This window comes from Delphinus delphis, chromosome 1, assembly GCF_949987515.2.
Source record: "Delphinus delphis chromosome 1, mDelDel1.2, whole genome shotgun sequence".
Taxonomy (NCBI): Eukaryota; Metazoa; Chordata; class Mammalia; order Artiodactyla; family Delphinidae; genus Delphinus; species Delphinus delphis.
The window spans coordinates 99,901,931-99,927,168 of NC_082683.1; the positions used below are offsets into that span (position 1 = coordinate 99,901,931).

Genomic DNA, 25,238 nt, shown 5'->3' on the forward strand with positions numbered 1-25,238 from the left:
AAGAAAAGGCTGAGAAGGGGACCCTTCAGAAGAGACAGACAATTAGCGCCAGAGGGGGACCCGGAGAACATCTGCTGTCCCCATCCATCCTAGGAAGAGGCGGCTCTCGGGGACAGCCCCCCGAGCCAGCTCTTGAGGCAGCAGAGAGAGTTAGGGGCACATAGAGTGGAGCCCACGCACCCGGTGTGACTCCGGGCTCTGCTTCCCACTGGCTTTGTGAGCAGTGGATCACAACAGTACCCGCTCTGCAGGGTGGTAGTGAGGGTTAAAGGTAAGTGCACAGAGCCTGGCACGTGGAGGGAGAGAGGCCCCAGCTGATGCCCCGCTCATGCCTGCAGTCGGAATTGTGTGCACAGACGGCGATCTCAATCTTGTTCTCTGATCGGTTCCCATCTCACCTCAACTCCTTCCCACCACGTAAGTGCTCAGACACACGATTTCTTATCACAATAGAAAACAGCTCCTGGAGAAACTGGTCCCAATGTCAAGGATGTTGGCGCCCTCCCTGAACTCCAAGCCGTGCCAAGTCCAGACCATTAGCAGGAAGACAGGCAGTCTTCTGAAGCAATCATTGGTACTTCTCGGCCATCAAGACCGAGGGCAATGCCAGCCTGCACTGGCCAGAGAGGGGTGAGGGTTTAAACATCTTGCCCCAGCCCCTCCCATCCCAGGGGCTGTCTCCCCCACTCTAATTCCCAAGGCCAAGTGGATTCCATGGAAAACCCTCCATCCCAAGTTTCGCTGCAGCCCTAGAGAAACCCTCAAGGTCTCAGAGACTTTGTCCAGAGAGGAAGGCATTAAACATTCATGGAGAATGAGTAGGTGTCATTTCAGACCTGCAAAGAAAACGTGGCTACAGGGGACGACTGATGAGGATGAATGAGGACCAGTTGGGCACGGGGTTGGCAAGGGAGTGGGGTGGGGATGGGAGCTGCCTGCTGGAGAGGCCACATCTTTCTTCATTGTTGCTGACATGGAAACATCATAAAAATACGCTAGCACTTGGACAAGGCTGACCCAGACTCTACAGCTAGCTCTGTCTCCTTCCTCCTCCAAGGAGTAAATACGTGTGCGCAGTGGGAGGCTTGGAGGTGGGGGTTCGTTGGCTTAGGGTCCGAGGCACTTTGATATGTAGTTTCTCTTCCCTCCTTGGTTTCCTTGCTGGCGTTGCCTGTTGGTTTGCCTATTTCCACTCCCAGTAGAGACTAGACGTCTCTTGCGTGGAAGAGACTAATTGCGACAGAGAGAATGTCGTCTTTGCTCTGTGCCCTTTGACACCTCATGCCTTGGACTCCAAGTCTTGGCCCTCTTCCCTACAGGATAGAGAGGTTCACAGGCACAGAATGAAGACAGGGAGTGGGCAGAGGCCTGGGAAGGGAAGGGAGGAAGGAGGGAGTAAAATAACCAGGGCAAGAGAATTCCCTATAAAAGCCTAGAGGCAAGGAAGTCAGTCGGAAGAGCACGGGGCTGGGTCTCATGAGACCGGGGTTGGGGTCCAGATTCACACAGACTCACTGAGCCACCCCAGACAAGTTGTGCAATTTCTCTGGTCTTAACTTGCTCATCTGTGGCAGGAGGACGTTGGGCCAGATCATCTCCGAGGCCCTTTCCAGCTCTGACCTTCCCCGAGTCCACGAGAAAGCAGAGTCATAACACCAGGATCCGCAGAAATTAGAAACCCCTCAGGGACTGCCCCAGTTCTTCCAAGTCAGTTGCCATTCTGGTCGTAGTTATACCCAGTGGCCCTAGTCTCTCTGGATTGCTGCTGATGTAGGGAACCCATTGCAATCCCTTCCTCCCAAATGAATCCTGCAGTTTGAATGTCCTTGTTAGTGTCCAGAAGGGATGTCTGGCTGTTGCTTCCCTTGTGACCAAATAATCTCTCTCCAGGAGAAAAATGTCCCTGTGAGTCATCAGGTGGTAGAAGCCGTAAGACAAGTGCGTGCTCTGCACGGCAAGGTGGGGGGAACATGAAATGCACCAGTGTTGAGGAACAGATTTTTGTTGATGCGTGAGCTTGTTGCCTACTGATTTCCCGTTCATTCTCTTGTAAGGGAAAGATTGGATATTTATACCATTGAGATGCACAGCATACTAATGAAGGGCACGTGGGGCCGGGGCAGGGCAGTGCTGGCTGGCCCAGCCAGCTCGGAGCTATGGCAAGCTGCTGGCAGAGGAGGGAGGCAGAACAGGGCTGCGGTCTGGTTGCCAGTGGGAGCTGGGTTCTGCAGGCAGCTGGCCAGAGTGGGCACTGGGGCTGTCCGGAAGCTAGGAATTTATCAAGGGTGAGAAGGGAACTGTCTCCACTGTTCTGAGCCTCTGGCAGTCTCTTAAGGCCACTTCTTCCGAAGCTGCAGGGAAGGACCTATTGTGAAAGGCTGATTTTAGAAACAACTTAAAAGAAGCCAGTGGAGCCGTTATTTACAGCCGGGTCAGAGCCCTGCGTGGAACGATTAACTATGTTTTCCAGCCCTGCATGGGAAACCTTTAACCCCATGTACCCAAGAACGGCTACTGGCCACACTTGGCCCAAGTGAGAGGGTGTGGAAGGTGCACATCCGTCACCTCTGCTGAGGGGACAACCTGCAGGTCTGGAGCTTTCCCCTGTGGTGCAGGGACCGTGTTGTCATTCTGGGATTCTATCCCCTCTCTCTCCTGAACAGACACACTGCCTGTGGAATGGAGCTCGGACCCTACACCCCGCCTCTCCCCCTTTCTGGGTTCTTGATAGCTTTTCAGCAATCCTTTGCTAGAGGAGCCTTGGCCCTTTGAGTATTTCCCAGAAAAGTCAAGGTCACATTGGCTGCAGAACCCGGGGCCTAGCGGGTTGAGTCACGTTCTCAGTACCTGAGCTTGAAGCATGGAGGGACCCCTGGCGCACCCCCTTCCAACTTCCTCCTGGTCATTACAGGACGTGAGCTTGGAGGGCGGGGCTGCAGGTCTTATTCTGGAGCAGGAAAAGCTGCTCCTGGCTTCGACATCCCTAACATCACATGGCATCCTTGCGGGAGGCAACCAACCAGGCCCTTCCCCTCCTCCCCTCTTCAGGGAGGAGAGCAGAGGAAAGAGCCCGGCCAGCTGCCCTCTGCACTGGCGGGGGCTGAAGGAATAAACTGCGTGGGGGCACGGACTGGACACTGTTGGCCTTCCCCCAGCCTGAGGGTGTGGGTGCAGGAGAGCTCAGCATTCCAGAGAATAATGAGTGTAAGGAGGCCAGGCCCTGGGGAGTGTGTGGGTAAATGAACATTAGCAGAGACAAGGAGCTCCAGCTGAGCAGAAAGTAAACAAGCGAGGCCTGCAGCCCTGGAGTGACCCAGGGCTTCTGACCCGGGCAGTGGGGTCAGGCTGCCGGGAGGGCACAGCCAGGGCTCGCGGGGGGCCAGGCCGCTCAGAGAGTGGGCAGGGCTGGCCGGCTTCATACATGTTCAGAGCAGCTCCGGCTGGAGGGCTTGGGGAACAGTCTTCATGGGTTTGGCGGGCAGCCCGGGCCCAGCCTTGCTTCTTTCACACCTCCTGGGGCTTCCATGTGACCCTGATCTGATCTCTTTTAGAAGGTTCTCTCTCTCTGCTTCTATCCTGGCTTGGTTCTGCTTGCAAGAGTCCAGACACTCGGGAATTCAAGGCAGAATTCTAGGGATACCTAGACTTGCTGCAAATTCCTGATGCAACGTGCTGTCTTGGCCTGATCTGCTCTGCATGAACTGGGGCTGCTCACCCACTTTCCCCCATCCCCACCCCACCTTTTCCCCAAGTATGGCCCATACATGGAGCTAGCCTGCTGGCACACTGCAAAGCCAGCCTTCCTAGGCCTTGAAATCTTGTCTCCCTAAATGATACATAAATGATAAAAAAGAGTTCCCCCAAAATGATACAACCCATGTCCCAATATTCCGCAAATGACCTCATCTCCAACGGGGCTCCACCAAACAGCCCTTGGCAAGGCAGATGCTGAACGAAGTGGTCACGTCTCGGTCTGCATCTTACTTGATCCTTCCCTCTCTCGTCCTGGACACACTGTCCTTGTTTCCTAGGACACTGTACTTTCCTGGTTTTCCTCCTACTTCACTGGCTGGGGGTTACCAGTCTCTTTTACTTCCTCGTGGTCCCCACATCTAAACATTAGAGTGTCCCAAAGCTCAGTCTTAGGTCTTTTCTCTAAATGTGGGATCTCAACTAGTCTCATGGCTTTTAACACCATCTATATGCTGACATCCCCTAAATTCAGTTGGTTAGCCGAGGCTTCTCTTTTGGACTCTACACTCTTTTTCTGGCCACGCAGCATACGGGATCTTAGTTCCCCGACCAGGGATGATCAAACCCGTGCCCTCTGCAGTGGAAGTGCAGATTCTTAACCACTGGACCACCAGGGAAATCCCTGGATTCCACACTCTGTATCCAAGTTTCTATCCAACATCTCCAGTTGGATGTCCCGACGGTCTCTCAACTACAACATGTTCAAACCCGAGCTCCTGACTTTCCTCTCCATATGGGTTCTTCCTCCAGCATTCCCCAGCTCAGTCAATGGCGACTCCCTCCTGAGTTACTCAGGCCGACAACCTTGATTTTTCTTTCTCTACACCCTAGACCGTGCACCCAATCTGTCAACAAATACTGCTAGTTCTACTTTCAAAATGCATCCAGAATGAAGCACATCTTACATTTCTACCCCCCATCCTTGTCCAAGCCACCATTGTCTCTTTTTCACGGCAATAGCCTCCCAACGGACTTCCCTGTCTTTGCCCTTGTTGTAGAGTCTGTTCCCAACCCATCAACTCTAGTGATGCTCTTAAACTTTTGACTGTGGAACTCCATGAACCTTTCCTGCCCCTTTACCTCTCCCACTTCATCTTTTATTCTCTCTCCTCCCCAGTCCCATTGCTGCTTCAGCCACACTGGACCCTTACGGTTCTTTGAACAAGCCAGGCATCCTCCCACCTCAGTGTCTTTCCATTTACCATTCTCTCACCTGGACCTCTCTTCTTCCAGATATATGCATGGTTCTCTCCCTCTTGTCTTTCAGGCCTACTCAGATGGTCTCCTCTTGGGGATGTCTCCCCGCCTACCCTGTTTTACCCTGCAATCCTCTCCTCCAGCCACCCTCCCAACCCCAATACCACCCCCCTCCCACCCCGCTGCTTCCCGGCTTTACTTTCTCCAGGCCACTTACCACCCTCAGCCACACTATTTATCTCACATCCTCATGGTCTCCCCCACACGACTGTAAGCTTCATTTACCACTGCATCCGCAGTGTCTAAGACGGTGCTTGCTACCCCACAGATGCTGGAACACATCACTTCTGGTTGCCTAGTTCCCGAACTATCCCTCCTTTGCCTTCCTCAGTTCTCTTCTTTTCTCTCGGATCTCCCCCTGCTTAGTACCCTTTTCTGGCCCCTGTCCTTCTTCTTCTTGACTCTGGGTGTTCCCCAAACTCAGTTCTTGTTTTCAAATTCTCCTTCTGCCATCTGCATCTCCCATTCCACTCCCTTACTCTCCCAGCTTCAGCAATGACCTCTATTTTCCCCTTCTCCCATTTCGTGCAACTTAAATAACTGTGTCCTTTGGATTACATTTTTACTTGCTCCGAAAGCTCCACCCAACTGTAAGCTCCTTAAAAGCAAGGACTATATTTGTCTTTCAATACCCAGTGTTCTTGGACCCGAAAAAGTTCTTTAAGAGATCACTGAAGACATGTTGAGTGGATGAAGGTTCATGATGCTTCCCTCCTTCTCCTTCCCGGCTCCTAGCCAGGACAGAACTGGGATCCTAAGACCCAAGGTGGGTACTTTGAAGGCATTGCATCAAGCTGCTGGTCAGTGAGCGTCTGGGAGGCTTCATCCCAGGTGACTGAGTCACAGCGAATCAATTGTGCCGATTCTTTGGCTCTACTCGAAAAGGCCTCTTGTGAGCTACCCTTGGATCACACTAGACTTGAGTATGTGGGTGTGAGAAAAGAATGCAACTAACTCTTTTCTGGCAAGGAAGGTAATTTCATTCCAGGAGGCCAGGCTTCCCTCAGCATGCTGGGACCTGTGTGTCCCCTGGGGTGGTGGGGGTGCTCTCCTGACTCCCCATAGGACTGTGAGGCTTTGAGGACTGGACTGAGTTGAAGTTATGGTATCCCCTGTGCTAGCCTGGTGCCTGGTACACGGTAATTACACCACAAGTAGTTACTGCACAAAGCAAAGAAACCCATTGTATTCGAGAGAAGTTCTTTCTAGATCCTTCCCCCAATCCAAAGAAAATAGAGAAACACACTCCCCTCCCCCTTTCAACACTCTCTTCCTTCACTGCCACCAAAGCCTGGCCTAAAACTTTCCTTTTCTAGCAGCTTTCCCAGACCAGTCTCATCTGGCTCTGATTTCTTTTCTCCATCTCGCCTCAACACTTCTGCACATGGCTTGCAGTGCCGCGGCTTGCATGATTTGGTTGTGAGCTTCCTGAATTGCTCTGTCCCCAAGTATGTGCCCTGTGTGCAAGGGGGTTGAGGGGTTTGGGGGTCACTGGGCATGCTCCACACTTCCCAGTAGCTTGGTCAGAGGTGGGGCTTTTTCTTTGCCATCCTTTCCACAGCCCAGCCCAGCTTCTGTATCCAACACATGCTCAGTGATCAAACTGAGAGCACATAGCTGACACTCAATAATGTTTGTTGAATGAAAGAGGAATGAATGTCAAACTCAGTGCCGCAGGAAGAACACTGGGGAGATGGTAACGGAATCCAAGTGTCAGCACAAAAGCTGCCCCCTGAAACGAGAGGAAGGATCCAGGCCACAAAGAGAAAATCAAACCAGTCACTCTTCTGGATCCCCTGACGAGCTGCACAGTTTCAGGGTCTATCTTCTGTCCAAGGAGCAATGTAATCACACTCACTCCCCTCTAGCCATGCAAGGATGTGGGCTCTGTTGAAGACCTGGACTTGAGTCTTGGCTCTCTAGCACCTTCTGTCTGGGTGACACTGGATGTCACTGAACCTGGAACCTTCGTTTCTTTACTTACATACAGGGCACAATAATAAGGCTTATGGTGAGGATGAAATGGAATAAAGTTGGTTGTGCTCTTGGCTCCCAGTAGGAGCTCAAATAATAACCTGCGTATTAATAACCAGTAAATGGGGGGCCTGAAAGGTGGGGAGGGCGCTGAGCCTGTTTGCAGGACTGTGCCTCATGGGAAAAGGAGGAAGGAAGCTTGCTGGTGGGGACTTGCTTGTGGCAGGAACTCCCCGGAGGACATTTCCAAGGGGCTTAAAGAGAGGACTGATTCTCACTGACATTGAAAGGAGGAGGGTGTGTCTGGAAGTTCTGCCCTGTGGCCTGTCAGCCTGGGGTTTAGGCCTCTACTAAGGAGACCACACTTCCAGCGACTGGGTATCCCTGCTCTGAAAGCAAGAGAGCCAACCACTTCTCTATAGGGGAAGCTGAGAATCTCAGAATCTCACAACTTGGAAACTAGTTTCTGAGGAAACCACAGCTCAGAGAGGGCAAATCACTTTTCCAAGGTCACACAGAGAACACATGATAGGACAAGAAGTAAAAGAGAGAAATAAATAAAACAGGAATAATAACAACCAACAACCTGTCGGAATAGGTGATCTGGAAAAAAGTGGAGGATCAGGCCTGGGAGTGGTACAAACAGTGACCCACAGGCCGAGTTAGAAGGAAAGGCACTGTAAGAATGGGGCTCAGGAGGCTGCGCTGTGACAGTGCTGCCCTAGGCATCTTGTGCATTTTATTTCATTTACTACATAGAATACCGCTATGAGGTATGTACCATCATTATCCCCATTTTACTGATGTAGAAACTGAGGCATGGTTTAGACAATGTCCCCAAGGTCTCAAAGCTAGAAAGTGCAGAAGCTAGAATGCAACACAGGTTGGTCTGGTATCAAAGCCTGAGCTCTTTGTACACAACTCTGCTCGTTGCCAGGCTAGAAAAGAGATGTTCTACCACATAAGGCCCCCCTCCTCCCTGCAGACTCCGAGTCCAGGCTCCCTGGAATTATACAGAGCACTCCATCACCCCCAAAACACACACATACCTGTACACACACACACACACACACACACACACACACACACACTCATTCTGACCTGGCGGGGACCTGGTAAGGCAGGAAGTTGGCCGAGTCCATCAATGCCACCAAGCACAACACATGTTTATGGCCCCAATGACAGCCTCCATGAAGGAGCTGGGATGGCAACAGGAATACCTGTGTGCACTGGGGTCTGAGGCCTCTGTAACAATAACTACAAGAATACAGAGATGTTACCAAACCCTGGTGATGGCGGCTCTATTTTAATGATAAATCTACAGCTTCATATAGAAATAATGAGACTGGGGGCTGGAGAGGGGGGAAGGGAAGAAGAGAACGATTTCAGCCGATAGAAGTTGTGTGTGGAGAGAAAATGACAGACCACGGGGAATGCCCAGGAGACCAGCAGAGGACCTTAGTCAAGCCAGGCAGGAGGTGGAAGCCTCAGTGGCAGACCTGCCCATGCCTGAGCTTCTGGATTCCAGGGAGCAGCAGAGACCTCTGACTGTCCTAGCACATCTTGTTTGCCTGTTGCTCACCCTCTGGTGGGGTGTATGTTAGCTCCATGACAGCCTAGGCTTCCATCCAGAACAACCTGGGGATGCTGGGGGGAGCGGCCCTTGGGGCTGAAGATTTGCAATTAACAAAGGGCCAGCCTCCCCAGATGAACACCTCCCCTTCACGAGCCTTGAAGCTCCATGTTCAGTGGTTGTAAGAAAACAGCACAAATGCTCCAGGCTTTGCTACTTCAGACCACCTTGGGCACTGGGGCGGGGGCCAAAACAAGGAACCTGTCTGGTTCCACCTGCCAGGGCCGCACCTGATTCTCCCATACAAATATGAGGAGTACCAGGGCAGCAGCATTCATGGACTCCTGTGACATCAGAGCAGCCTCCCGAACCCACTTCTCACAGGGCCTCTCCTTCTACCCAGACTCTTGGTCACTGACCCTCCACTTCAGTCCAGACTGTGGGTCCCTGACCCTCTCTTCAGTCCAGGCTGGTTAATCTCTTTGCTACTCCAGACATAAACCATCTACCCAAACCATCTCTCTGTAGGAATGCACAGCCCAGGTCTCTCCCCACCATGCCTGGCTCTACTCACTTTCAAAATACTACTTGACTTTCTCCTCCAGGAAGCCTTCCCAGGTTAACTGCACCCAAATTCCATTTCTTCTTTAATAATCCTTTCCTTGTGCACCAATACGTAGTTTTGTTTGAATTAACTAAGCCATCTGTCATTCAACAAGAACTGCTGAGTTCTTACGTTTGCATAAAATGACACACTCAGCCCTGAGGGAGAATACAAGAGACAGTCAAATGTGGGACACAAGCCATTCCTGAGCCACTGGGGACTCTGCAAGGCATAAGATGACTCAGTGTATAAATGAGGGACCCAGAAAATAAATCCAGAGGAGTGATTGCTGTGAGAGCGGAAGGGCTTCAGGGAAGCTTTGAAAGGTGGATTGGTTTGGGCCACGCAGAGAGGTGGGGGAAAAGCCTGTCTGCCAGAGAAAACCTTGGGAGCAAAGGCAAGAGGCAGAAATGCTGGACGTGTTCAGCGACAAGCCTGCAGGCCGGAGGAGCTGGGGGCCAAAATGCAGCTCTAGGAATGAAATCTGGCAGGAATCTGGCATGCAGGAAAGATGGGAGCCGGCTGTGCTCATGTGCACCGCGCCCCACGATGCTGGCTGCAGGATTTCACGTACACTGAGTGCTCAATCATTGCCCGTTACTAGGGCTTGGGCCTCTCTGGCCTCAAAATAATTCCAATTTTAGAGTAAGCCCAGGTAAAAGCACCAGCCTTTTATTACCTTTTCCTTTCCTTTGTCTGATTCCTCACCCCCCAGGATAAAGAGCCCACCCCTGAGAGCTGGCCTGCTGGAGAGGCTGTGGATGGGAGGGCCCCAGGGGCCTCACCACGCAGAACATTCAGTGCAGACAAACTGCGAGCAAGACAGAGAGTGTGAGCAAATGACCCGATCTTCTGCTCCAGAAACTCCTGGGCCCAGACTCCTCCTGCTTTTGACTATCAAGTTATATATACCAGTCCCTCCCTACCCACCTGAATTCTCCTTCCCCACCCAGGAAACCTTCCCTGGCTGTCCTAACTCTCAGATCTTACAGCCTCACAGTATTTGCTACTTTGCATCACTAGCTACCGCATTAAAGTTCCGTGGCGCAAAGAGGCTGTCTTCTATCCCAGCCCCCCTTGCTCCCGAGTCCCTGGCACAGTCCTGCTTAGAAAGAGATGGAGGAGGGTTAGAGTGGTACTGACTGAGGATGATGAGGGTGGCAATGACTTGTCCAGCTCCTTTTGGACAATCTGCCTTTTTCTGAAGCTGGGCTGAGGAAGGGGTGTGGGACGAGTGCAGGGACAGCCACGGAATTCTAGGATGTAGGAAGTTAGCATTCAGGTGAGGGGCACCCTTGGGCACGGACCGCACGCTCCAGGACTAGGGCTTTCATCATGCCTGGAGCTCAAGTTACAGGAAAGGGAGGCCTCTGGAGAGGAGAAGGGAGGCTCTTCAGAGGGCTGAGTTGAGCCCTGCTTCCCACAGCCCCTGGCCCTCACACCTACCTCTCTCTGAGCACTTGGGCCTCAGCCTCAGTATGGGGGGGACTGAGCCGCTTTTCTCTACCCGTATAGTCACGATAATGAAGCTGCTGCCTTACGAGCCCACAAGGGAAGAGCTGCACCAGATGTAAACTTCAGAGTGATTTATAAAGCGGAGCTCTTGGGCTTCAGGCGGGCACACAGCTGCTGTTCCAGCCCGCCCCGTCTGCCCGCCCTGTCTGCCGGCCCCGCTGCTTGTGCTGTTCTTGCGGATGACATTTCGGGAGAGCGAAAGTAGGGGAGGCAGTGAGACATCGGACAGGGCTGGTCAAAGTCAGCAGCAGCTAGGAGAATGGGCTGTCCCAGAGACCTTCTCTGGAGCAGAAACGGAGCCCACCAAGCTTTCTCTCTTTGAACAAATCGATTCTTATCCTTTTCCCACCAGAGTGGGGCTGATTCTCCCAGCCTCTCTCCTTACAAGTTCAGCCCATAGATATTGAGTATTGATTGTCCAAAGGGAGGGTCTGCACTCAGGGAAATAGTGCAAGAAATATCCCAGGAGACACTCAATCAGTTAGAGTTCAAGACACGAGGCACAAGGCCATTGGTGTTTGGTGGCAACACCCCTGCAGGGCTCTCAGCTGTCTGGCTGGGCTTAGAGAGAGGCATGCCACCTACATCTGTGGCATGCAATTACCCAGCTTCCTCAACAGCCACCCAAGGGACTGGAGAACACTGTCTACACTGGACCAAAGGGCTCTGGAGATGCCCTCTTAACTCTCTGTGCCAAACCTGTCCTCCCTCTTAAAAGCCAACTTGAGCCCCAGCTCCTTGACACCGTCATGCTTAATTCCAGTTGATCATGAACAGGCAAGCATCCCCTTCCCGCATGTGTGGATTAACCAGGTCTCCCTTCAAGCCCCCCCTGCCCCGCTCCAACTCCCGGACTGGCCCAGGCAGGCGGGGCCTAAGAGCAGGGGCTCTGCTGCATGGTAGTCACTAGTGCTGGTCGTAAGTACTTCCAGTCCCCCTTCTGGATACGTGGTAGGATTGCTTTCCCCGGCCCCCTTGATAGTAGGAGTTGCATGTGTCTTGCTTTGGCTAATGAAATATGAGTGAAAGTGACATGTGCCACTTCTGCATGGAGGCCTTAAGAACGAGCACATGATTTGCCACATCTTCTTCCTCCTCAGGTGGTAACTATAGGGGCACAGGTCAAAACGGAGCCTCTGTTGGCTTGGATCCCTAAGTAACAAGGAAGAACGGCCAAGCTGCAAAGCACATGTAACATGAATGAGAACCAAACTTTGGCTACGTTAAGCTACCAAATCCTAGGATCGTTTGTGGCTACGGCATAACCTGGTTTATCCCAATTAATACAGCCTGTTCCTGATTGCTTGTGCCGGGCTTCCAGCACACACCAAGGCCCTTGGCTCGCACTGCTGTCTGAGTCAGGCTACGGGCCTGGCCCGATCCTTACCCATGATGAAAGACATGTCTCATTTTATAGGTGGTAGACCTGAGGCCTGGCAGGTAGAGAGAACCACTTCAGAACATGCGATCAGAAGCCATAGATATGTTCCCTTCCCTTCCCACCCACATGGGGGCTCTGCTCCCTGCCCCCCACCCCTGCCCCGCAACGTGGGCCCCAGGGCAAGGACTTCCCCAGAGTGGGCTGGGCTATTAGTCAGAGTCCCCTTCGTACCCTGAAGGGCAGAGGCCCATTTGTCTCTAGGGGTGAGGAGGATGCGGGACACATCCCAGTCAAATCCAGGACTGCAACTCCTCGAGAAGCCCAGGGAGCAGGGCGGTACTCACACTGGTTGCGTACTGGATGTCCTTCCAGATGGAGGTTTCCTGGGACAGGTCAGAGGCCTCAAAGAGGTTGTCCAGGATGACCTCCCCGATCATGTCATGGCGGGAGAAGCGGTCAAAGTCGAAGACACTGAGATGCAGCTTGCGGTCAGCCAGCTCCTCATAGGGCACGGGGAAGTGAAAGTTCTCATCGAAGGTGGGGTTCAGGGTCTTGCGGTGCACCCGTGTCTGCAGCTTGCATTTGCGATCAGGCAAGAGGTAGATCTTGACGTAAGGGTCAGAGCTGCCACAGAAGTCCTTGGCGGGGAGGTCGAAGGCCTTCAGGATGCGCACGATCAAGGTCTCGTTCTCGTAGTCGTAGCGCAGGCTGAAGTTGATCTTCCCACAGGTCTTGGCCTCGGTTTTGGCGTCGTCCCCCTCCACTGACTTCTGCTTGTAGAGCTCGGGCTTGATGCGGCCAATGCTGGTGGGCTGCTCCGCCGCAGGGGGCAGCTCATTGCCGTAGTCCACGCTGGAGACATGCATCTGCCGTGGCAGGTGGCGCTTGAAGGACGTGTGCCTGGCGGAGGGCAGGAGGGGGTGAGAGAGTGAGGTGGGGGAAGGAGTGGGGGAATGCCGGCAGGCATGGCTCGGGGCCCTGGCTCATCCTACCCCTTGTGAGGCCCCCTTTTCCTCCTGCCAGTTGACCCCCTTTCCCTCTGCACACACTCGGTGTGCGTGACTTAGTATATGAAAAGTAGTTGGAATGGAGCCTGGTACATAACAAGCTTCAGTAAGTGTTAGCCATTGTGATCATTATCATTTTTACTGCTTTTCTGCTACCTGCTTTCTAGGTTTCTTTCCTGGTAGGCATGACTCTGGTTCCCCCATTAAACCATAAACTCCCTGACTGAGAAGGACCATCCTTTCCCACCCTCCACGTGGCATTCCTTCATCCCCACCACTACCATCCCCACCACCATAGTTAACATTTATTGTGCTTTGGAGTCAGACTGCATAGGTTCATTTCGGCTCTGCCACGTTCTAGCTGTATGACCTGGGGCAAGTTATTTAACCTCTCTGTGTTATAAAATGAGAATAATAAAAGTAGCAATTGCATAGGATTGCTGTGGGGGTGAAATGAATAAATACAATGAAGTGCTTAGAACAGGGCCAGGTATATACTAAGCTCTTCTCCCCCACCCCCCACACCCCGGTACGCGGGCTTCTCACTGCTGTGGCCTCTCCCATTGCGGAGCACAGGCTCCGGACGCGCAAGCTCAGCGGCCATGGCTCACGGGTCCAGCCGCTCCGCGGCATGTGGGATCTTCCAGGACCGGGGCACGAACCCGTGTCGCCTGCGTTGGCAGACGGACTCTCAACCACTGCGCCACCAGGGAAGCCCTATACTAAGCTCTTATTATCACATGGATTCTTTCACTGGCTCCTCATGGATACCCTTATGAGAGTCATTAGCCCTATTTTACAGTTGGGAAAAGTGAGGCTCAGGAAAGGTGAGCAACTTGCCTGAGGTCAAACAACAAACTCTGTAAACGTGACCCAGCACTTTCATCATTTCTGGCTTTCAATCTGAAGACCAGGCCTGCTTCCCTTTGGCTGGTCCCCTGGGGGCCTGGACCCAGGAATCCACAAGAGCCCCAAGTTTTTGTTTTGTTTTGTTTTGTTTTTTTAACATCTTTATTGGAGTATAATTGCTTTACAATGGTGTGTTAGTTTCTGCTTTATAACAAAGTGAATCAGTTATACATATACATATGTTCCCATATCTCTTCCCTCTTGCGTTGCCCCAAGTTTTTAACAAATACAATGCCTTATACCTGCACGTACCACATCACTGAAAAGTGTTTCTGAATTTGGAGTAGGTTTTTGTCATTATGTGGTGGTTGTTTTTTGTTGTCATTTTGTTTTTTCAGTTAAAGAATGCCATGTATACCATTGCTGTCATACGGGGAACGCTGTCAAAAGCTATCCTCATTCTCAAAGTGTTAGGAATCTCTTGCTTTATCTCCCACGCACTGCAGCCTCCATCTAGGAGGCTGTATTGACATAGACACGTCATGAACTTCTCTGCCTCTGGGCCTTTGCATATTCTCTTCCCTCAGCCTGAAGTCTTTCCTTCCCTCCGGATAAGCCAACACCTCGCACCCACACACATCCCAGGGCTTATCACCTGCACAGCACCCCACCTCAAAGGTTCCCCTCTCCTGGCGCCCACCTCCGAGTTGATCCCCCACCAAGGAGCACATCATCGGACATATTCTCCAACCAGAATGTGCACATGATTATTTCTGGTCTCTGATCCTCACAGGCCGGAATCTCATTAATGTATTGGATCCAGGAATGTGGAGGTAGGGAAGGGAGGGGTCCACCCCTCACCTGGTGGATGACGCTGGCTCTGTGGTCTGTCGCTGCAGCCGTGTGTGACGCATGATGTGCTCTTTGACCGACCTCTGCACCTCGGCAGGGATATCTGGGGACGTGTGGCTGATCTTCACGGCTGCCTCTAGGAAGCCCAGGGTGTTGGGGTCTTTCAGCTTGTCCGCCATGTTGCCTCTGGAGCTGGGGCTCTGGAGGGCCTCCGGGGAGGGGTTAGCAGAGGAGGGGCTGGAGGCCTCCTTGTTCCTCCAGGGCATCCAGCACAGCTTCCAAAAGAGAAAGAGAAAAACTGCCACCAGGGCCACGCCACACACAATAACTACCACTGTGAGGAGGCTGACAGAGGTGCCTGCCCTCAGCCAGGCGGGGAGCGACAGGGACAGACACAGGAGGGGAGAAGCAGGGAAGGGTGTTCAAAGAGGGGCCACACAGAAGGGACAGAGACGGAAGAAGAGAGAAGAGTGGTCATGAGAAGGCTGCCCAGGTAGAGGAGGGATGGTTGTAGGGTTGATGCTCCGTATCCACCTTGTGAAATATCTGCAGCCTCGGGTTCACCTCGGTCTGATTTCTCCAGCTTTGCCCCTCCCCCCACCGCCAGCTTGGGGAGCACCTGGGTTGCCTCCCCTCCCCATGGGCACGTGTATGGGGAAGGGAACGTAATTTAAATAGCAGCCTAAGCAAATGTGCAAATTCGTGAAGCATTCACATTTGGATGCTGTTTGAATTTCTATTAGAGCTGTTACTATGGCCAGATTTACAGCAGGGTTGGTTTTGCAGACAGCTCTCTTCCTCCACAGGCTGTGGGGCCTTGGGGACCCTCATTCCCTTCCCTTACCCGGCGCCTGCCAAGCCCACAGCAGGAGCTGATGTATAGTTAGTAGGTTGACTTGAAGTGAATGAGATTGGGCATAATCTCCTCGAGGAGGGGGATTAGGTCTAATGCTTCTGCCGTACTCCCGGAACTCTGCACATAGTAGGCTCAGTAAATACTTGTATTAAGTCGGAATCTGATCCACACAGTTGACTTCAAAGCTAAATACAGAGGATTCCGATAGCTGTCCTTTCCCCCCATTCCTGTGGCCATGTGAGAGCTTTGCTGTAAAACTGAATGTCATGATTCGTTCAGAGGCAGGCATTCACGGTCCCACACCCAGCCCACCTCTGCCCCCAGTAGGATGCCCAATACCCCAGGAGAGCTGTGAAGGATGCCTCCCTCTGGGAGAAATTAGTAAGCAGGCTTCCCACCCCACCTTTAGGAATGAACCTTTGAGCCCAAGGCCTCTTCTTACTCTGAGATGTCAGAGGCCTTGAACCAATGATGGGTTTGCACAAAGGTCACTTGTAGACAGGCCAGCAGAGGAGGCTCGCCTGGCTTACATGATGATTGAAACATTGAGCAATTCCATCATCACTATCATCATCATCACACCAGATTTCTGGCTTCTCTGGGAAAGGCCTGAGGACTTGCTAACTAGACCTATGCTCCCGCATGGTGGGAACTGGCGATGCCCTTCGGAAGGCTGCGTGCTCACCAGCTGCTCTCCCTGTTACCTGCCTGGCCCCTGCAGGCCTGTGATCTTGTAGTCTCTGGATTATCCTGTCCCCATGCCTTAAGAATCTTGGGATTTAAGATGAGAAATGACCCTACAAGTGAGGCTGTGCTTTTGCAGATGGGAGCAGTGGTCCAGAGAAGGGACTTGCCTGGGGTCACAGGTCAGACACAGAGCCTGGACCAGGGTCCAGATGTCCACTGCCCAGCCTGGGGCTCATTCCACTGTCCCAGACTCTTTGTCCCTGATTAAACTATAGGCTACTATAGCCCTGTGTTTTTTATATTTGTCTGACTCAGGGCTCAGCATAGAAACTGACACATGAGAATGAATGAGTCAATCAATGGCACATAAAACAGCTGTCATTATCTCTCAGCCAACATTTACTGAGCACTTGCCATGTTCCAGGTGCTAAGCTAGACTGGGAGTATAGAGATGCCCAGTCCCTCCTTGGGGGATCAAGAGTACTCTCACGGCACATGGGCCCCCGTGAAAGCTGTCCCCCATCCAAAGGCACCTGAGAAGGAGGCCAGAACATCAGGCACCCTCTCTGGGGAGTTAGCACTGCCTCCCGGCTCCCTGGTTGGAGGGTACTGGCCTTGACCAGCTACCACCTTCAGGAATAAGGGATGAGAGCACAGGATCCTCAAGTCCTTAGCAACCTCCTCCAGCCCCCAGGTCCCTGCATGGAGACAGCAGAGTCTTTCCCCAATACAGGAACTGAGGTTAGTCCACCAGAGACTGCCAGGGACCAGAAAAACTGATTCCTATTTAACTTCTAGACTGAAGACCTGCAATTATGGTGTGCATGCATCCTGGGAGCACAAGAGAAAAAATATCGGATTGCTTAATATTTATTTATTAAAATAAATAAATAAATATTTATTTATTATTATAATATTTATTTATTATCTTAAAAATAAGAAAGCAAAATTGTAATATACAGGTTGACAGTAATAGGAATGATACCATTTTACTGTTGGATTTAGTCAAGTTATTGAACATTACTATGTCCAAGGTACAGAGCGCTTTTTATGTATTCACTCATTTAATACTCTCCAGTGAAATAGGTAAAGATTATTATCCTCACTTTGCAGATGAGAAAACTGAGGCACAGAGGGTTGAATAGATTGCCCAGGGTCACACAGCTGGTAAGTGTTTGGACTGAGATACAACCCAGACAGTTCAGCTCTACAATACCCCCTCTGTACGTGTGTATAGAACGTGGGAACAAAAAACACATATTGGAGGTATTAAATCAAAATAATTTTTGCTGTTATGAGTTCATGATCTAAATGGTTTGAGGACTGTGTTTTAGGCCTGGATCCCCTTGGGGTTCACCAGGAACGCTACCACAGGTATGGGTGCCCTTATTCTAAGCATCTGGCCATCTCTGGGCCCTCCACATCTGTTCTCTGTTACAGCTGTTCCGGGTGCAGTCTCTGCAATATGGGTCACCTTAAAACAAAAGGTATTTCTAGGGTTTTGCTTTCCTTTGATCATACATCTTGCTTGCTCTGGTAATAATTAGAATTTTAATGAGAAAGGGGGAGAATGGGGGAAATCCAGAGAGCGTAGAGTGCATTTAAATGTTCAGCCTGACAAAAACACTGAATTCATAAATGAAAAGAGAGGTGGAGGAATCAATTTTTCCTCCGTGTGGTTGCTATTTTGAATGCGTCTCCACGTGACCCCCGCCCTGGCTGTTATTCCCTTGGAGATGTGATCAGGGAAGGCAGAGGTATAGGTTATTGGGAATTGGCACCCCGCGCTCAATACTGGTTATGTAAGACCAGGAGGCCCTTCCTCTGCCTGGAGAATCTTCTTCCGGGATATCTCGCAGGCAGGCAATGCAAGGAGAATTAGGTCCTGATGCTGAGTGGGTTCACCCACACAGGGGAACAAGGTGGTGAGCAAGGCTGGTAAGACCAGAATTAGGCCAGGATGGGTATGACTGTATAGGATTTAGCCCCTTTAACATCACCACATGTGGCCTTGAACTCAGCCAGCCCGTGTAGCCTGGCTGAAGGTACATAATGGCCCAAGGGCTGTCCAAAGGCCCAGATGACCTGAGATATGTGCCTTCCTACCCTAGGCCTGCTGGGACCAACCCACCAGGATGTGTTGCCCTCTAGTAAATCACAGGTGCATAGCAGCCTTCAAAGCCTTCTTCCCACTCATGTCTTGTTTGAACCTCAACCTTAGGAGGCAGATAGAATTTTGACGGGCAATTCAGCCACCTTTTGAGTCCTGACCCAGTGCTCTTCATATTTATTTGTATTCTTCCTCCCTGCCTTTTTCCTTCTTTATTTCCCCTTCAGGCTGGAGAGAAAGAAGCACTGCTCTAAAGTCAGACTGGGCTCATTCAATGTCCATCTCTACTGGTTTTAATCTCTCCCAGCCTCTGTTTCCTCATCTGTAAAACGGGTACAGTAATAGTATCTACCTCATAGGGTCATTGTGAGATTTAAACGAGATCAAGTGCATCAAAATTGCTCAGGACAGTGCCTAGAATGTAGTAAGCCATATCATAAATATTTGCTATTTTTATTAGAATTATCTAGCTCTGCCCAATACGATTTTGGACATCTCCTGGTTCTGAAATTTGTTTGGTGGGCAGAACACGTGCAAACCACGAACACTAATAAACAGAGATAGCTTTAACTTTATCATTACAAACTAGGAACCGCCTTACTAGTAGAAATAATATAACTATTTCATATATAGCTAGGTGTCTCTGTATCTCAAGGCATAATACATAATATATCAAAGATCTCACATCTCCAAGTTTTTCTGTCAACACTCATTTGCTTGCTACTTGTTCAGTTGTTTTGTCATTACTGTCACCAGCCAGCTGGTGAACAGGAGCAAGCTCCAAAGCAATGAGAAGAAATTCATGGAAGAAAAATGTTCAACCGAGAACATGCTATGCTTTTGCAAAGTTTTCTTGGAAACTGGGGGAAAGAAGTCCATTACTCAGTATTAGGTGCAAAACACCTTTATGGAGGTATCAGAGGAGACCAGTATTCCATGGGTCCCTGGTTTGGGAAACCCTGTTGGCCAGTCACCCAGCAGCCTCTGGGAGAGCAAATAGCTGTGGAATTCGGCTTCAGAAACACACCCAGTGACCTGGCGCTGTGCAGGGCACGTGGCTTCTAGCCTGGGCTGGGGAAGTGGGCATCACTGGGTGCTCAGACACCAGGCAGACATCTCAGCTGAGCACCAGTGCCAGAATGACCACAGAGCACACCCGCCCACATTTCTAATTGCGTGACCTTGAGCAAGTTACTTAACTTCTCCAAACATTGGTCTCCTCTTTTATTTAATGGGGATTCTAATTATCCCTACTTCACAGAATCATTGTGAATATTAAATAAACTAAGGCTTTGAGCACAGTGCCCAATACATGGTGAATGCTCCCAAAAAGTAAGCTGCTATTACTTCTTCCTGTTTTGTTTTGTTTGCGTTTGTCTGTTGTTTGTTTGTCTGGTGGAGGATAATAGTTTACTGGGTACAGGAGGGACCCAAAGCTTGGCCATCTGAGGCAGGGAAGGGGACCCAGGACCAGAGGGCAAAGCACCTGAGAGACCTCAGGCTCCTTCTTTCCTGGGAAGTTAAGGTCCCCTGAATGCCATCAAGGCAGGACCTGCTTGTCACCTTAAGTGAGATTGTCTGACAGGGGTGATGGCTCATGGCCTCCCTCTCTTTCTGGAAAATGGCAAGCTATTAATTAGCAACCCAGGGCTTTCTTATCACCCCAATGACACTTCTTTCTCCAGAGACAGAGCCCTGGTGCCCCGGTGCCCCCTCCTCTTCTCTCCACCCACAGTGTTAGGATTTATCAGCAGTCCTCATCGCTTGCTATTGTTTCCATTTTTCGAATGGGCCTCCATGTCAGGAAGATCCATTTTGTAATAGTAACAGACGTTCTCTCTAACAGATTGTAATTGAAAAGATAAACTGGGGAGAGGAAGTGAAAAGAAAGGACCATTTTCCCTGCTCCCCTCAAAGCTGGAGAAGGCTGGCTTCAGGGTCTGGGGCTGCTGATGGACCCTCGGAAACGGGCAATGCCAGGCTCTGCAGAGCAGGAGCTGCCTTGGCCAAGGAGCTGCCATTCAGACACAGATGGAGAGATAGACCAGCACAACCCAGAGACCAACCAGCAAGAAACTCAGAGGCCCTAAAGCCTGGAAGGAGCAGCGGGTAGTCTGGGAAGGGAAAAGACTCTGGGCAGAAACATTACTGCTAATACTAGTAATAGTATTTGTTATTTATTTCTACATGGTAAGCACTGTGGCCCTCAGTGATCTCATTTAACCTTCACATCCTCCCTAAGAAATTCACCTCTCAAAGATAAATTAACTACGTTTAGAGATGTTAACAAAATAACTTGTTCAAGTGTACCTCAGTCAAGTGGAAGAGCTGGTATTTGAACCCGGACTTTCTGATGCCAAAGCCCAGGTTCCTGAGCCAGGCCCTTGAGGGGTCTGAAGGCTGAGCTGAAGAACTACAGAGGAGAAGCCTGGGCAGAGAAGCTAGAGAGGTATTTCTTCACTATAATCAGGAGAGGGTGGGTTGCATAATCTACTTTTTGGCCTGACCCTCTGAACCGGGGCAGAGCCCCGGGGACTAGGATTATGACCAGCCTCCCCATCCTCCATTTCTTTCTCCTTCCCTGGAAGATGCAGACACTACAGCCACCAGGCAAATAACCAATGGCCCCTGGAAAAGTCCCATTCAGAGATGTACCTGAGAAATACCTGAGCGTGTGTGTATGTGTTGGGGCAACAGCGGCTATTCTGTTCTGAGGCTCACAGACGTTCTCCATTAATAATAAGCTCTGCTGTGGCTTGTAAATGTATTAGGAGAACGTAGTATAATTAAAATGTAGGGTTGGGGGGGGGGAGCAGAAAGCCTTGGCTTCCTTTCCGAGATCCAGGCCGAACTACCAATGGGGATAATTAGCAGAGTCCAGACAGAGAAGGAATTAATGCTCTTGGAAAAGCTGTGATGAGGAGAGACAATGCTGGGTTAATTACGGCCGCACCAAGCTTTATGACCGGGAGCCTGTTTCCACCATCATTAGGGGATTCAGGGATAAATCAGAGACTAATGTGGAGTGTTAGAGCTAACAGAGCATTGGCGTTAATTTAGCAATTATTAGTATTTTGGCAGATGGTATAACTGTGCCTTTCTGCCTGATTGGTCAGGGCATGCAGCCCCTCTGAATGGGGCAATCAAGCCTGGGGTGATGGGGGGAGAGGCAGACAGAAAGCTTCATTCTTCTCCCTCTACTCCCCTCTCCCTGTTTATACCTGCAACTAGTGAGAAGAGAGGTCTGCCTGGGTCCTCATGGAGCGAGAAAAACAGTTCAGCGCCCCGCACAGAGAGAAGGGAGGGATGAGGTAGTGTCAGACACCTGGAGCATTCAGGGCTGGATGCCCTGCTCACTTCTACTTTCAGCCCCTCTGCCTTCAGTTCAAGTGTGGCTGAGTCCTTCCATTTTTAGAGGCTTCTTTTCCTAAGCTGGACCAGCAGGGGTGCCACTTAGCTGGGTCAGGACTTTCTCTTAGCCTGCTGTGCCCCGCTCCAGACAGCCCTACAGAGACCAAGGAAACCTGGCCTGATCCACATGCCTCAGTCTTACTCCTCCTTATTTTCAGTCATACATCCTATCCCAACTCTGTGGACAGGGAGGACAGAGTAACATTAGGACAGTTAGAAGAGAACACATCTTTTGTACAGAGCTTGGAGGGATGCAGCATTCTGGATCTACCATCCCCACTCTTGAAGTTTCCACACAGAGAGAAGAGAACTTCTAGACCTGTACATCCAAGGGCTCTACAACCCCTAGATACTGGACCCTGGTTCTAGAATTATAAAGCCCAAGACACACCGTAGTGTCCGAATAGCATCACCATGGGTTCTAAAGGATTGTGGATTGCACCTTTCCCCAAAGAAGGCGAAATCTGCAGAATTCCTTCCTTCCATCAAGGAGTGAGGGAGTGACTCACTCAGTTATAGAAACAGGACTTTTGTATTCTAATGAAATGCTGTGCATTTAATTTGGCATCACAAGCAGGAAAAATACCTGTGCTGCAAAAGGCCAACTTTAAAGCCAGGTGGCTGAATCACAGAACATCTCCATAGTCATTAGAAAAGTGAACAAACATCACATGCATCTCATGGCCATAGGTAAGCCGGAGAATAACCATTCCTGCCTACCAGTCTGGGAGGGGCAGGGCAGCTCAGGCTCTCTCAACAGATTCCTGCATTTTCCGGAACAACTCTGTACTTCTGCTCACTACCTTGAGAACCATACAACGCAGGACCCATGCTACCCACACTTAACTCTCTGCAACTTGGCTCATGGAAAAAGTTTATTCACCTCCATAAGGCAAATGACATAAAGAAAGGTGATGAACTGCCCACCAATTTCCCCTGGGGTGGGGTTGTGGGGGTGGACATTAAGAAGGAGGGCAGACCCTTTACCTTTAGAGTTTTTTTTTTTATAAAAAAAAGATGGGACTTGCTTTCAGCTTGGACAGTTTGTGTAGAGATGTTTCCCAGTCAGGGTCTGATTGAGATTTCCTGTGCAGTTCCTAGCACAGACCTTGGCATATAGGAGTGTCCCAGTAAATGATAACAGAGTCTGAATCTCTGTTGTTGAATCTCAGGGTGTTACTAGAAATCCCATGAGCTAGAGACTTAGAGAAGGAGTGAAGGCAGGGGAAAACATACAATGATAAAGGGAACTGGGCATGCTCTTGTCACTTGCATTTTTCATAAAACTGCAGAGGAAAAGATGCAGCATTTCTCTGACTGGAGAATCTGGACCCAGACAGTGGCTCTGGGATGCAGGGAGTAGGCTGGGAGATGTGATACCTGTGGGCCCTGGTCCCGAATACCACAGCATCTCCCCAGACGCCATGCTCCCCTAAACCCCCAAGATCCCAAAGCCATGCTCAATCATTTTCTTTCTTCTGCTATGATCAAGGGTGTCCTTCGGCCTTCCCCGTCCCTTTCAGCCCTCCCCCGCCCCAGCTTGGCCCCAGGGCTTACTGAGACTTGTGATTCAGCAGCCGAAGTTAAAGTTCCCCAAGGCTGACAACTCAACCTCGCTTTCTGAAGCAGCCTGCAGGAAAGGCATACTGATTCATCTGGGCCTGCTGGCTCTCACCCCTCAGCCTTCTCTCACCCGCAGCCTGGCCACCCAGGTACCTATCATTCCAGACTATGGGGTGTCCCTCTGGAGTCAGAACACCAGTGCCTCCCTGTATCAGGATGTGCTACACACATATGCCAGCCGCCCCCCCACCCACTCTTAGCATTTCTGCCCTAAACAGACAGGAGAAACAGTCTCCATACCCGACGGAACTCGACAGGTGAGTTCTCACCTTGAATTAGCCCCTTTAGGATCGGAGGGGTCAGAACCAGCATTAAGGGCCCCACTGGAGATGGATCACTGGAGGAAAGGATGGAAGGAGCTGGGGAGGCAGGAAGGAAGAGACACCCTGACTTGGGGAAAATTGTGTGTCTGTTGGATATAGGGAGCTGGGTGGTGTAGATGGTGAGGGCACGGAGAACCAAAGTCTGATAATACTTGCTGGGCCTAATTTGCTCAGAGATTCTTCAAGAAGAATCAACCTCTTCAACCTCCATCACTGTACCACCCTCTGAAAGTTCTTCTGCATGTCTAACCTCAGTCCCTTCTGCTGCAGTAATCGACCCATTGATTAAACATTGCCAGGGCCGGGGAGAGAGAGAGAGAGGGAGCAGCGCCCCCCTACAACCCACACAGGGCCGAGGTGGGCTCCACGCGCCCCGAGACTGGACACAGCTCCACCTCACGCACACAAGCCTCCCCTGGCCCACCACCCTCTTCTCTCTCCCCCATCCCCCAGCGGCACTGTTCCTAACCGAGGACCTATCTGTATCTCCGATCTCTAACCTCAAGTGAAAACAGGGCCCTGGAACCTGCGGCCTCTGGGGAGCTTACCCCACCTGTACCTCCCTCCAAGAACCGCGGCTTCCGGTCCCAGGAGAAGCGTGTGGAGACGAAATTCCCGCCTCTCGAGGCCCCCTCCTCGCTTTCCCGCGCGGGTGGTGCGCAGCCGCGGGGCGACCCCAGCGTATCTCTAGGCCCAGTGCCACTGGGGTCAGGGCCGGGGTACAAGGAGGGGTGCAGTCTGCGGAGCCAAAGGAACCCCGGCGCCTTGGTCCCTGCAGGATCTCCCCACCCCCACTCCGCATTCTCTCGAGGCTTCGCACTGCTCCCAGCCTCTCCCCGCGCAGAGGGAACGCGACCCGGTACTCCCTTCCGCCCAGGACCCTCCAGACGTCGGGATCCGGACAAAGAAGCCCGGCTGTAGCGGGAGAGCGCGGCCGCGCGGCGCCGGTGAGGCAGGTAAATACCCGCCACCGGCCGGCCGAGCTGCCCACCCACCCGCGGCTCCGGCCGCCAGGGCGCGACACGCCATTCCCGCTGTCGCGACTCCCGGGAGACGCCGCAGCTGTGCGCCGGGCCCGGGCCCCGTGGGGCTCGGGCTCCAGACTCACCGGCTCCGGCGAGCTCGACCGGCGCGGGCTCCCGCCTGGGCTCGGCGGCCGCCTGGACTGCGTCCGGCGCCGGGTCCGCGCCGTTCGGGCAGGAGGCGCCCGCTTGGCAAAGTCGGCAAGAGGCACCGGCTCAGTCGCGCACCGGCTCCGAGTCCGAGTGAGTCAGAGAGAGACCGAGGGAGCAAGTTATAGGGGCGGGGGGTAGGGGGGTAGGGTGCTGAGACACCCTCCCCCACCCCGCCCCCCGCCCCCCAGCGGAGACGCAGAAAGCCACTCGCAGCCGGAGACACCCGGACACAAAGACCTCGTGCCAGCCGCAGATCCAAGTTTCTCCCTGAGAGACCCAGGGGGCTCG

The 25,238-nt window shown here is 51.7% G+C and overlaps 1 protein-coding gene across 2 annotated transcripts in view; it reads right to left on the reverse strand.

The window, feature by feature from the left end:
• The window catches only part of SYT6 (synaptotagmin 6), a 58,108-nt gene extending 33,119 nt beyond the window's left edge, over nt 1-24,989 (reverse strand). The window contains exons 1-3 of one of the 2 annotated variants that reach the window (XM_069540516.1): nt 24,884-24,989; nt 14,775-15,040; nt 12,402-12,957 (exon numbers count right to left, since the gene is read on the reverse strand). In XM_069540516.1, coding sequence (XP_069396617.1) covers nt 12,402-12,957; nt 14,775-15,031 — 813 coding nt within the window. In that variant the 5' untranslated portion in view covers nt 15,032-15,040; nt 24,884-24,989. Of the gene's footprint in view, nt 1-12,401; nt 12,958-14,774; nt 15,047-24,883 lie in introns of those variants that run through there. The other variant, XM_060006952.2, reaches the window with a different exon arrangement.
• Between the last annotated feature and the right edge of the window lie 249 nt (nt 24,990-25,238).